This window comes from Engraulis encrasicolus, chromosome 3 (assembly GCF_034702125.1).
Source record: "Engraulis encrasicolus isolate BLACKSEA-1 chromosome 3, IST_EnEncr_1.0, whole genome shotgun sequence".
In the NCBI taxonomy this organism is placed as follows: domain Eukaryota; kingdom Metazoa; phylum Chordata; class Actinopteri; order Clupeiformes; family Engraulidae; genus Engraulis; species Engraulis encrasicolus.
This window is the reverse complement of record NC_085859.1, coordinates 32,866,595-32,880,749: the sequence shown is the minus strand read 5'-3', so window position 1 is coordinate 32,880,749 and position 14,155 is coordinate 32,866,595. Positions and strand designations below refer to the sequence as shown.

The 14,155-nt window shown below is 43.4% G+C and overlaps 1 protein-coding gene across 2 annotated transcripts in view; it reads left to right on the top strand.

Moving 5' to 3' along the window:
* Positions 1 to 2,310: 2,310 nt before the first annotated feature.
* parp8 (poly (ADP-ribose) polymerase family, member 8) overlaps positions 2,311 to 14,155 on the top strand; it is a 73,476-nt gene continuing 61,631 nt past the window's right edge. For both annotated transcript variants that reach the window (XM_063195228.1, XM_063195227.1), the window contains exons 1-2: positions 2,311 to 2,905; positions 3,613 to 3,667. In XM_063195228.1, the coding sequence (XP_063051298.1) occupies positions 2,815 to 2,905; positions 3,613 to 3,667 (146 nt within the window). In that variant the 5' untranslated portion in view covers positions 2,311 to 2,814. The remainder of the gene's footprint in view (positions 2,906 to 3,612; positions 3,668 to 14,155) is intronic.

Below are 14,155 nucleotides of genomic sequence, written 5' to 3'. Positions count from 1 at the left end.
CACACACACACAAATGATATAACATCTGGCAATAAACACAATGTGTTACATACAGTAACACAAATACATCAGGTAAATGGGTAGGCCTACTGCTGTATAAAGACCTTGCTCCAGTTAAGTTACCCACAGTCGCCCTGCCTCCCTTATGTTCCCATACAAAATGCAATATAGAAAATAATCAGATAGATACCCTCTCCAGCTTTTGAAGTTCCTGCTTGCTCCTGCTGCTCCACCATCGCAGTGTCACCTCCAGCTCCCCTTGCACCTTGTTGCTGACTGCCACTGCCATCTACAGAAAACAATGAATAGCATGGTTCACAAATGGTAAATGGGTGTGCTGCTGTATAAAGGCCTTTCTCCAGCTACCCAGTCGCCCTGCCTCCCTTATGTTCCCATACTAAATGCAAAAAAAAAAAAAAATGGAAAAAAAACACTTTGATAGGGCCTACCCTCTCCAGCTTTTGAAGTTCCTGCTTGCTCCTGCTGGTCCACCATCGCAGTGTCACCTCCAGCTCCCCTTGCACCTTGTTGCTGACTGCCACTACCATCTACAGAAAACAATGAACAGCATGGTTCCATATGAAGAGTTCAGATGCAAAACCAGCCCTTTAAAAGCTATGACAAAAATAGGTAAATTTTGAGTTTCATTTTCAAGCACTGTCATCTATGACAATAAAAAAATGTTACGGTCAGCAAGTCAAGCCCAAACAATGAACCAACTTTATTTGCTAGCCAGAAACATGCTATCCATGGATGGAGAGTCTACTGTTGAAAGTAGCCTACTGTTTTGTTTTCTTGTGTATAAGAAACGGATGTGCACACTGGCGTGCTAAACTGATAGCCTATATTTATTCAAGTGGCAACAACAACATGCCGGACATTATTTCAATGTAACTAAAATAACTGACAGTCTCTATCATAGCAACAGGTATTACCTTGCTAGTGTTGAGAGAGCACCGACAGCTAAACTACAGCACAACTAGCCAGTGTTATTATTGTGTTATGTTCACAATTAACACGACCTAGACGAGCAACTTGGTAACAATACAAGTCTAAAAAAAAGCGTGAATGAAGTGTTTGACTCGTAACTTACCTTCGGAAACGTTAGGTCGGGCAACCTTATTAAAAAAGTTACGAAGGTCTTGCTGTGCATTGCGCTTCGCCATCCTCGTCGTCCCTGACGAAGAACCTGGGTGAAACGTGAAATGCTCCTGTAGCCTACGGTTGCTTTAGTTCTGGAGCTAGAAGTTTAACCTGGGAGCTCGGGGTCGGGGGGGGCGAAATTCATTGGCATGTTTTCCTCAAGCACGGAGTGGAGAGTCTTTTCAAATAATAATAATAATAATAATAATAATAATAATAATAATAATAATAATAATAAGGATGTTCGTGAAAGTTAGACGAGGGGTTGAGTCATAGGCTATTGTTAGGCTAAACACTTAGGCCTACCTGTCACAGCCCTGGAAAGTGTACCCTGCAAACGCGAACCCACGGATGTTGAGATGATAGATGTATAATCCGATCCAAATGGTAAGAACATGAGAACACCAGCCCACTCCAGATGTACAAGGACATTCGCAGATACCTCGAGTTTACAATTTAGCAACCTTTAGGAACTACCGGTCCGATACGCACTCCATGCTAGATTTTTGTTTTGGATCGATGACAGGGAGGCAGAATGAGTCTGATTGGTTGGTCGCAATGAAACCATAGATAAATGGATGGACATCTGAATTGTGGCTATTCAGCCTTTCAGCATAGTCTAACCGGAGCGCCGCCATCTTTGACCTGCATCGTTACATTTTGCATTGATGCTTCCACCACCTACAGGAAAGTGTGCGTATAGCCTGGAACTGATCGATGCTTGCCATTATGATACCGGTTAAACATGGCGCCGCTGTGAAAGCAGCCCAGTGGTCAACTGAAAGGCGTTCATATCTGGAAATACCTACCGTCGGTGAATAATTGCCGCAATCTTCGAATTAATATTATAAAGTCTATATCGCTGTGTTGTTAAGTTACAAAGCTTCCATCATGAGAAGTGGCCGTTGATGAAACGGATATTCTAAATATTGAAAATTATTTTTAAGTGGGTATACTGAACATTAGAAGTGGGTATACTGAACATTAGAAGTGGGTATACGGAAATTACCAAAATTAAGAAGTGGGTATACGGCGTATACCTGCGTTCTACGTAGACTACACCACTGTCCTTTTATATTGCCTTTCAGGGGATGTCAGCAGAAGCGGAGCCATGCAGAACTACTGGCACCCTAGGATCATTTGTCATTACATCGGGCTTCAGCCAATCAGAACCGGGTCTCGGAGAGCTCAGGGAGATGCTGGTGGGTTCGTCTGTAGAAAACGCCTCTGTGTTCTCAGCTGAAACGGTTATATCTCGGTATTACAAGTCTAATTGTTAGTGTTGTACATCCATGACAACTGGAGCTATGCTGGTTTCACTTTAAGACTGGCAAACAGCGCTTGTCGTAGCTTTCGAAATCGCCATTGTTGGGTTTAGCAGAGTGATGAGGAGTGGAGAACGGAGCTTCCGGGGTAAAACAGCTATCTGTATGAAATTTACCGAGGTGATGAGCTCACGAATCGAGGTGCTTTTATTTAGAATCCATTGTTACCAGAGATGATAACGCTACATTTCAGAAACTGAAGCGGAGCTGACACACCTGGGATTTTTTTTTTCTAAAGCTGTTCCAGGCATATGCTTACAAAAGGCAATTTTGGAATACATCGTGCCACCAAGAGGAAATATTTGCTGAAATTAGTAAAAGAAGCCATTTCAGTGGGTGTTATTTCATGGGGATGTGTTCAAGGCAAGAGAGAATACAGAAAGACGTCGACATCGTAATTCAAAGGTGTAAGGCAGAAAAAGACTGCCTTTTCTCTGGTGAGTTTCCATAATAAGTATGGTGCTTTCCTTCGCAGACATCCAACCAAGGTGTATGAAACCAACGTTCTATAATTTACACAACGCTCGCGCCTAATGCTGTTCTTCCCTTAGGTCTGTCTAATAGGACTAGGCTACAGTGTAGCTAATAAGGGATGTAGTAAATAAGATACATGTTGAACATTGAGGGCAGTGGGAGGTGCTGCGTGTGCGCAACATTGTGCATTGTTATGTTTATTTTCTGAATTGCTTACCTAACCCCTTGACCATAAGTAGTCGAATAGGAAAATGCCCTTCTAAATAGCAAGAGTTTAGTTTATATGTAGGCCTATCGTTTTGTCTTTGATTACAGATTACAACGAGACCTAGAATAATCTTGGAATGCAAACCGTGTATTAATATGCGAGTCATGGGTGTTTTCGGTGTTGTGTTGACATTAATGATCCTGTACCAGAACAAACGCATCAAAATTGATGAAGCACATGAAAGGCCAGTGATGATTTTGTAAACATTCATCAACTATCATTTTGCGTTCTCAATGCAAAATTTCAGTGGAAATCCCTCTTGATGTTGCTATGGAGACTGCACTTGTTGAAAGGGACTTTTCTTGTGGAATTGGATAGGCTATGTTCTCGCCGTCGTGGCCACATTTCCTTCTAGGCTACTGGGGTATGCCCTTACCTTATCATTGTCCCCTTTTCTTGCAGATTTCCGATACACTGACGCCACGTTCACATTCACATACTCAAAGGGATCCAGAAGGTAACTTTTGATCACCTCACCTATTGTCACTGATTATGTTTCCCACAGCACCCAAGGTGTGCGTGCGTGTGTGTGTGTGCGCGCCCGCGCGTGTTTGTGTGTGTGTGCGTGTGCGTGTGTGCGCGTGCACTTTTATTCACCAATCAACCATTTAAAAATCTTCCCCATTATCTTCAAGATTCAGAATAAGCAATGCATGTTACCAGAAAGACACTTCCATGACAGTTCTTGGGCATCGTGACACTGGGTAGCCTATAGGCTCCTCACAATGGGCAACCATGCCAACATGTGTTTGTAATTAGATACCATTATGTAATCCTGGATGGCAGAGGAACAAACTAAGCAAGCTTCCTTTCAGTGCCTGGAGTTTGTGTTGTGGAAACGTCTAGCTTGTAAGAAAAAAGTGAAACACTGGGGAAATGGGCTATTCTGTGTGTGCAGCCTTTATCAAAGGCATGCTATATATTCACGTTACTCAATCTGACCATGCTTTCAATAGAATACAGAATATGAAGTGAGTGGCACATAGAATATTAAAACGAGGCATGTGATCAATATGCCTAATTGTACCAGGTATTTTCACTTACTATATTCTCAGGAACAAGATATGGATGTCCCCTGAATACCACTAAGACAAATAACCTGTTGCTTGTACACTTCTGGTGAATTACTCATAGTTATTCACTTATTCTCATATATTGAAAATGCCAAGTTCAAGAGTGGTTGTGAGGATTGGTCGAAAATAGATGGTTATTACAAATTCATTACGGTCAATTGAAGTTCTGTCCATGCAGTTCATTACAGTACCAGAGGTGAATCGAGCCATTTTGGGGCCCTAGGCGAAATATAAACATGGGGTCCTCAAAAGTCATTCTTTTAACATGTCACCAATTGCCATGGAAGGAGCGAGGGTGCTTCTGTATTTTAGTGTTCTGTCTCCAGTATATCTCTGATTAATTTACATAGGCTAAGTGACAAATTACAATCAGGCCTACTTTTGTGTGTTTATCGCGAGTGGTGTGACAGTAGGGGGCCCCAATGGAGAGCAGATTTAGCCAGGGCCCTAGGCAATTGACCTGGTTTGCCTACTGATAAGTCCACCACTGTACAGTACAACAGCATATGTGTTTTGTTTTGTTTTGTATGCTTTGTTAGATAGGCGGGGACAATATTGTGTGAAATAACACTATTTCTTTTTAGCATGTTGATCCTGGGGGTATTGTTTGTATGTGCAAGAGTTTGCTTTGAAAAGAACTTAAAAGTGAGCAAAAACAACCTACCCAACAACCTTGTAACATTGCAAGCAATGTCTTGGTATGCATGCATGGTGACTTTCCTAAACTGCCTGACTCTTTCGCGAGAAGCCAAAGACTTGCAGGCTATGCCTATAATCAAATAAAGAGGTCATACAGTAGCTTCACCTTTCCATATTAACAGAGCACTAGGAGATAGTTTGTGGGCAAAAAGGGGATGGTTAACTGTGCCACTGCCTGTCGGAGGAAGACATGAGTGTTTTCAGCTTGTGAGTGTGCTTGAAAGGTTCCATAGAGCAGTCCCAATGAGCTGAAATTATGACTTTAGTGCCAGACTTCAGTCTCTTCAGTGATAAAATATACTAATTTAAGCGAATGCTTACGTGGGCTCGGGCATCTTTGAATCCTTCCACCTATGAAGTCGTACTCCAGTATTTTAATGTAAATGAACAGTGCATTCGCGATAGAAATGATATAGAAACAGATTAATCTAAACTAGGCCTTAGACTAGGTATGTATGTGTCCTGCAGATTCACTGGGGTAATGACAGCCACATATCAACAAACTAATAAATAAATAAAAACATACATAAAAAGCCCCAAAACACCCAACAAGGAGAATATGTGCAAACCCTTGGCTCTTAATATCGTTGTTAATTAAATCTTAATTAGAATTTACCCTCCGACTCATTCCAAGTTTGCCAAGTGTGCCATTCCCTCACAGTGTCCAGAATTAGTGTCAAGACATATTGCCAAGATTATGGTTAAATTGCCAGCTTTGGCATTCGCTGTAGTTGACAGATGGCCGGCTCTGTGGTTTGCTCGTTGTGCTTTTGGTGTGAAACAGAGGGCAAAGTGTAGGTGCGTTCCTTGGATTAGTTACCCTGTAAGGTATTTATTCTTACCTTCCTTTTCATGAAGATGAACTGTAAGTTACTGTAGATGTGTGAGAGGTTGTTTTGCTGTATATGAGAGCATGTCCTGTTGAAACAGGTTGAACAGACAGATGATGGAACTGGTTTCTGCAGTATTTAGTTATTCGGGAAAGTTGGGGGGTGGGGGGGTGTGGGGGGTGGGGGGGGGGGTGGGGGGGGGGGGGTCAAAGGGGTGACTTGTCCCGGGCCCAGGGAGAGATGGGGCCAGAATTGGATCCTCATTGCAGTGTATCTAGGTATTAGGTTTGGGACCCTTTCAGGTGTATTTTTCCTGGGCCCAGCAATAGCTGTCAGCTGCCCTGATTCCACTCATTGGAGATCAGATGGAGAGAGAAGAACATGTTTGCTTGTGTATCCATGTTCTGGCTTGTCTACGAATCATGGCCAGTCTTACAATTGTGCATCATGGGTGTGTAATGGCACATCAAAAATCATTACTGTCTTCTATTAGCAAGTCGTGCTTACACACCACCACTATCGCCCATCTGGGAATTTAAATACACATAGTGATTGTCATGTAGAGTTAATGTTTAAGTGCATAATATTGCATACTGCGCATGTGTGACGCAGCCTTAGTTCTATGGATGCAGCGTGAGATATGCATGTCAGTCTAGTAGTCAAGCAGTCTGTACAAGTCATGTCAGTCAGTCATGTCTATGTTCAATAAACCTTTCATTAGAAATATACTGTTGTCCAGCAAGCGTTACTTGAAGATGTTAACGCCACAGTGATTGTACCTTTTCCCAAAACACTGACTAATTAGGAGTACATATCAATTGGTATAGTCTATGAAATGTGCAGGGACTGTGCTGTAGTTGAAACAACAAGCCCAACACCACTTTGCACACCTCTGTTGCAGGCCTTGGAGAGAGAGAGAGAGAGAGAGCGAGAGAGAGAGAGAGAGAGAGAGAGAGAGAGAGAGAGAGAGAGAGAGAGAGAGAGAGAGACCCTCTGATTGCTTGTGATGTTATGCCAGTAAGCCTACGGTATAAGAGGAGATATGAGGGATATATACTTTGTCAACACTGGGATGTGTGTGTCAACATCTCACACCCCTGTGAAGGGAGGCTTTCGAACTTTGTGGTCAGTGTTAAGAGGAAGTTACACATTTCCTGTCTTTTGCAGAAATGAAACAGTCCGGTTCATTTCAATTGACAAGCCAAAAGCCAGTAACCCAGAGTTCATCTGACTAATGCTATTGTTTATGTACTGTATGTTACATGTATGTTGCTTTTCTGATACACGGCATGCATACTGTAGATGAGGTAAAGCCATTTATATCATGAACCCTTTTTTCACACTGTGAAACCTTCTATAGAGTGTAGAAGTTTTGTCACGTTGTCCTTTAAGTTGAAATGGAAGTTCTACTTCGCCTCAGAAGCTCAGGAGTATTAGTTTTCACCTCAAGAGCTGGCTGCAGCCCAACTTCAGTTTCCAAACAATTACGCAACTACAGTCTCCAGTGAATCGTTAGCTTCCACTGGAGTGTTCTGCTAGACAAAAAAAATGGATGGGTATGAGATGGAGGATTGAAGTGTGTGTGTGTGTCTGTGCGTGTGTGCGTGTGCGCGCGTGTGTGTATGTGTGGGTGTGGTTGTTTTGAGAAAACGGTGCAGAGGTGTGTGCGTGTGTCTGCGTGTATGTGTGTGTGTGCATGCGTGCGTGCGTGTGTGTGTGTGTGTGTGTGTGTGTGTGTGTGTGTGTGTGTGTGTGTGTGTGTGTGTGTGTGTGTGTGTGTGTGTGTGTGTGTGTGTGATTGTTTTGAGAAAACGGTGCAGAGGTGTGTGTGCATGCATGCGTGCATGTGCGAGCGTGTGTGTGCGTGTGTGTGCATGCGTGCGTGCGTGTGTGTGTGCGTGCGTGCGTGCGTGTGTGATGAGGTGGTAATAAAGGGTAAACAGTCTGCTCTCCCCATCTCTTATAAGCTTTATGGAGGGGAATGGGGCAGAAAGCAAGGGAATAAGTAGTGCCAGGCTGCCAACCCCCACCCCCCCCCCCCCCCCCTGTCCCCCTGTTCCCTTTCCAACACCTTCCCTCCAGTGCCAGTAGTGCCCACACCCATCGCATAACTGAGCCGGAGTCATTCATTCGTTTGCCAGTCTGAGTCCTGGCTGGCAGTCTGATGTGGCAGGAAATGAATGCCGTGCAGTGCACCCCCCAGGTTAAATTACGGCACAGTCTGTGCAGGTGTGGCAGGCTGACACGTCGTAATCACAGTTCATTTCATTTTCCCTTTGGCTGAATGTCATGGCGTGGCGCTGGCGCTGGTGACGGCTCGTATTTAGGCTTGGTCAGATGACCCGGTGTGCCGTGCAGCGGATGAAATCTGGAATGAACTGCGGATGTCATGGCTGCTTATTGCATTATTTGGTTGTTTATGTGATGCTGCTGATGTGATGTCGTTTTCAAGGGTGTTGTTGGTGAGTTGCGTCTAGTATGTGAACTCTCCACACTCATTTCAGGAAACAAAATGTGTGTCGTCTTTGATCCTCAGTTCTTGTGAGGATATTTCTGGCTTTGAGTATATTTCTGTTTAGACCCAGACAGAAACACACCTGACAGCACTAGTATAGAAATCAAGTCTACATTATGCTTCCTTTTTGTTTGAGCTGAGGGTAACAGGAAGGCAGGAGATGTCTGTTGTGTAACGTCCATGTGTGAGGTTGTTTTCAGGTTTCTGATGCTGTATATGTAGTTAGCCATTTCTTTCTAACAGCAGTATCAGTAAAAACCTTAATGAACAAAGACTGAAAGTTTAATTTCACACACAATTTGCACAGCATTTAAAAAGCAGTCTGGCATGATCTGCAAATAGAAGGTATCCATTTCGTGCTCTGTGCACTTTTGTTTTGCTACATCGTGGCACGTTGAACATATTTACAAGCTGTCGAAATATTGACTACAGTCTGGCCGGATTCATTTAAATGCACGGAAATGAGTCTAACCAGTGCGAGTTCACCATCTTGCAGATACTGTACTACACTCGCCTCCAAAAGAGTTGTCGCCTATCCATCTGTTTGGAATAACAGCTAATAACCTGACTTTCAATTAATCACTTGGCTTCAGAAGTCACTCATATGAAAGCTACAACCCTCCCGAATGAAAATGTATGTACAAAAATGAATTTCATGCACCAACGAAAGATTGACCCTTTATTGAACACAGACAGGGCAGATTTTCACAAGACAAAAGTTTTGTCGCCTATCGAACATAATATGAAAATGAGCAGATAAGTCACTTCAAAACACTTCAAATACGCAGATTGGGTGTCATACTTAATCACTGAATCACTCTCACCTCTCCAGAAAATCAACTTTGGCCTTAGGTGTATGTTTAGGGTCATTGTAATCATGGAAAGCAACACAATGAAAATCAATGGAGTTCAATGAGAGATGAATGAATGAAAGTCAGGTTATTAGCTGTTATTCCAAACAGATGGGTAGGCGACAACTGTTTTGGAGGCGAGTGTATACTGTTAGCATACACTATTCCAGTATTTCTCAACCTTTTTTAGGCGAGGCACCCTTTCAATTCACGAAAAACCTCAAGGTACCCCAAACCAACAAGCAGTAACATGGCATCGCATCCGATACCACACAAGCTTAGAAAAGTAACACTTTTGGAGACGTTCGAAGTTGCAGCTTCATCTCAGACAGCCTATGTGTAGGCCATAGAAGATGGCCAGGCCATGGTAGATGAAAGATTGAAAACCTATGTACTATATTACACAATTTATTTATTCATTTTGGTCAATTTCACATACCATCAGCCACGTTTCCATGGCACCCTGGTTGAGAAACACTGCACTATACTACCGTGTAATGTGTGAAAGAATAAATGTAAGCTGCCAATACACGGACAGACAAAGGTTGATGAACAGTCAGTCAGTGAAACTGCTCAATTGAGTCTGCCCCCCCCCGCCCTCAGCCAACCACTGATTTCTGCAGAAACCCTGGCAGTGGACTGGCCAAGCAATCTTGTCTGAGGCCAGTCTATCAGGCAGTGCGATCGATGTAAAGCCCAGATTTTGGTTATTGTCTGTCTGAAGCGGGACACATTTCTTCAGCCCCTACGACAGCGGCGGATCTCAGTCACATCTCAGCTCCGGATAACAGCCACTCCACACAAGTAAAGGCCGTTATCTTTTTGGCGTAGTGCTGCTGTGGCACAGACAGACAACCCGGCCAGGGGCTGAGGCTCTTTCACATCCCCACACCTCATTCAATGGCTCCTCCCGCTCTCCCACAGCGAATCAGTGGAAATAATAGCCGTTTTGTTTTCATTTTAAACTAGGAACTGGTTTTTACCCTTTCCTGCAGACCCTCGGTTATTACCTAATTGTCACCGAAATTGATATGGTAATCTACAGATCTTCCTAGTAGGACCAAGAAGATCAGAAGACAAGGAAATGTTAATGATTTGTTTTTGTTTTTTGAGATTCAATAATTGGTGAAGTCTGTTGTTTTAGTGGCTGGGTGTGCATTTCCCAAGTTGTGAGCCATATGAGTTGTCACTTGTCACACACATTCATCAGCCAGATGTTTCAGTCAGAGGAGAACAGAACAGGTGGGAAGACTTCGTAAATCGAGGCGTGTGACAGAAGCTCGGCAGCATCTGACCACAGTGAAGATGCCTGGGGCTTTTTGCACAGCCATTTGTAAGCTTATTTTAATGTGTTCAGACATAGTGCCTGCTGTACGTTTGTTGCTACCAGACTGGCAACGACCAAGTTGAAATGTATAACTTACTGTAAGACTCTGTGTAATGGTGTGGTGTCATGGTAGTAAATATTTTCAACGAATAGCAGAGTTTTTCAGTAGCAGAATGGTGTACACTACAAAATGCTTTCCTGATCTGCTACCCTTGGCTACTGTTTAGCAGCCAATATACATTTATTTCCCTCCTTTTGACCTCTCGCTCTTAACTTACACTACTTGCCAAAATTCTGGTAACACTTTATTTTAGTGTTACATCTATTAGCACTAATACAATGTTAATGCCTGTATACTGTATAAGTAACTTGTAAGGCATGCACTAAGCAAAATCAAACCTTTATTAGGCATGTATTTGCAAATGTCTCGTTCATGCACAATTACGGATTTATTACCAATAGGCCTATAACCTTAGGAAGGACCTAACAAATGTTTGATTTTGCTTAGTACATACCTTACAAGTTATTTATACAGGTATTAACATTGTATGTATTAGTGCTAATAGATGTAACACTAAAATAAGGTGTCACCAAAATTCTTCATTGAGGTATACTGTATCTCCTAGAGATGGGCCATCTTGTTTTTGAAGGGGTCCGAAAAGCACAAAAAGATGTGGCCTTGTCACCATTCGTTACTGATCTATCCCTCCGTGTCCTTTTCTGTACTTCCACAAAATGGCAATGGGGCTTTGTAGAGATCTTTGTAGAGAACCAGCCAGAGCCCGACCCTGGCCTGCTGTGTGCTTGTCATTCTACACATACTAGGCTGCAAGGCAGTGTTGCCAGATGTGTCTGACCAAATCCCACCCAAGAGGTTATCAAATTTCAACAAATTACACTGATTTCTATGGGCATAAAATGGCAGAAAAAAAACGCCAAATGGTCAATTTTTTCCGTTTTTACCCGCACACAGCCATCCCAAGTAGCCCAATTGGGTGGGTAACCGCCCAATCTGGCAACACTGCTGCTAGGTAGCTGCTAGTGTAGCATGCTCCTCTGAGCTCTCCCCACACAACACTACAGTACGTGCTCCGCGAGAGAGAGGGAGGGAGAGGCCCCCAGAGTTGACATCACTGGAAAGCGGTGCCGGCATCTGTGTGTGTGTGTGTGTGTGTGTGTGTGTGTGTGTGTGTGTGTGTGTGTGTGTGTGTGTGTGTGAGTATGAATGTGTATTTGTGTGTCTATTTGTATTTATATACATAAACACGTGTATAATATACATAAATGTGTGTGTGTGTGTGTGTGTGTGTGTGTGTTTGCGCCCGGGCACGCATACATCTGTATGTAGCTGTGTGCAGGTGCGTGTCTGTGAGAGACTGTGTGTTCCAGGGTTGGCCTGCTATTTTTCAGCCCTCCCTTATTCTGTCTCGAGAAAATCTCACCGGTGTCTGTGACATGGGGCTATGAACATTTGCCTGAGCTTTGAAGAACAGTCAGACTCAAAGATCCAAACAGCAACTCACCCGCCCCCATAGCCCCAAAGAAGAAAAAAGGTGCGGGCGGAAGGGGGAGTGGGGTGTTATGCAGCTATACTACTCTGGTTTGTCACCTGTTTTCATCATTTGTTATTCTTCAGCTGAAGTGCTCAAGTGCAAATCGTTGTTTTGGTCCTGATTTTCATCCTTTTGCACCTGAAGTGATAATTATTAACTGAAGCCCTCCTCATACTGTCAGTCATCCTGGATAACCTGTGCATTCAGAGCTGTTCTTTCCCACAGCATTGCACATAGTACAGGTATATGTCATCAGAATCAGTGGCCTGATTCATTGTACTTTGTCTGTGCATTCCTTAGCTGAAGTGTAAATCCATTTTTATCCTGATTGTCAACCTTTGATGATTATGAATAGACCAGGGCCTGCCCATACTGTCAGTCATTCTCAATAACCTGCTCTTTCTCCAGATGAAATAGTATTACTATTTCAATTAATATTGCACATGTCATCAGAATCATTGCTCTGAACTCGAAGCGTCGCAAGAGCCATCTTGCTAACCAGTAAGCATCTTAGGAGGTTGCCAATGGGAAATCATATTGCAACCAAGTAAGTTGCTGACTTAGTTATCAATGACAATTAGGGCTGTAACAATATTGTATCGAACCGAGATATCGTGATACACAGACTCACGATACTGTATCGTGATACAAGGAGGCGGGATACACCCTTTCCAAGTTTTGACGCCCATCAGTCCAGAAAACTACCACATGATATGATGTAATGGTGCTTCCAAGCTTCAAATCATCATCATTATTGTATTTAAACTTTTTATCATTTCTAGCCTCTAGTAACCTATTCTACCTACAATCGGTCATAGTTTTATTAACAATTTTATTTTATAGCATTGGCAAATGTGAAATCGTGGGGTGTATCGAACCGTAGGTCAAAAATCGTGATACGAACCGAATCGTGAGTTGAGTGTATCGTTACAGCCCTAATGACATTGTCTAGAAACACACCTCTGGTGGATTGTAGCTTTGTCTGTGCATTTGATAAACACCCATGGCAGCAAGCTGGCTACTGTGCTGATCCCATCCCTGAGTAGCCAGGCCACACTCCCTCCTAGTGACGCCTTTGGCGTTGCTACTAGTCAGGTCAGCTGCGATACAAATATTGTTTTAGAGCTCCGGAGAAATGGGGAACCCTCTTTGTCGGGAACCAATCAACTTTGAGCAGCTCCAATGGCTCTTTTTTAAAGCTAAACTTTGAGCAGCTCCAACGGCCCTGGGTAGAGGCGTGTTCAAAGCAGTGACGTGATTTAAGCTTCCGCACAGCCTTTTCTGGCATCGACCAGTAGCAAACCGAGGGAGGTGGGTCAACCATGTCGTTGGGGAAACGTTATACGTTATGTACTTGGTCAGACCCAAGACTCGAAATGAGACTTTGAAAGTCGATGATAATGAAGCAAATCTTGTATCTGAGGGCTCTTTGTCAGACCAAGGCCAATTGATGAGTTTTGTGCTGAAGCCAGATTAAGACATGGCTCTTTGGCAGTGCTGTGTGGTCTTGTACTGTACTGTAGTATGTCCTTGTAAGCCACCATATGTCAGTGCTTAGTCCACAGCAGGACTGGATTGGACATGAGATAGGGCCTGTTATAGGGCCATGCTAGGATTTCTGGTTTCCAACTGAATACTGTCAGCAGATGGTCGGTCAGAGATGACACCGTCTCTGATTCGGTTTAGAACAGGTTCCAGAGTATTCCACTGACATGAGTGGAACAGCATTCTGCAACCGAAATCGTCCCTTAACACGGCCACATTCGGTATGAAGTGCATGAAGAAGTTAACCTGACTCGCCCCTCTCTACTCAGTTGGTACCAGCTGATATACAGTCTAGGGGTGGTACGGTTCAAAATAATCACGGTTCGGTTCATATCACGGTGTCAAGGTCACGGTTTTTGGTTCTCTACTGTTATATCCTACATAACTTTTTAAAGTAATAAGGCTCAGGAGACAGGAGTATGCTCGAACGTGTGCTTTTTACTTTACTTCTCAGCATATCAAATAATACATCCGGGTTACCCATCATACCCTGATTAAACTACGGTGTGCGTGGGGGACATTCATAACGAAAACATGACATCTCCTCCCCCC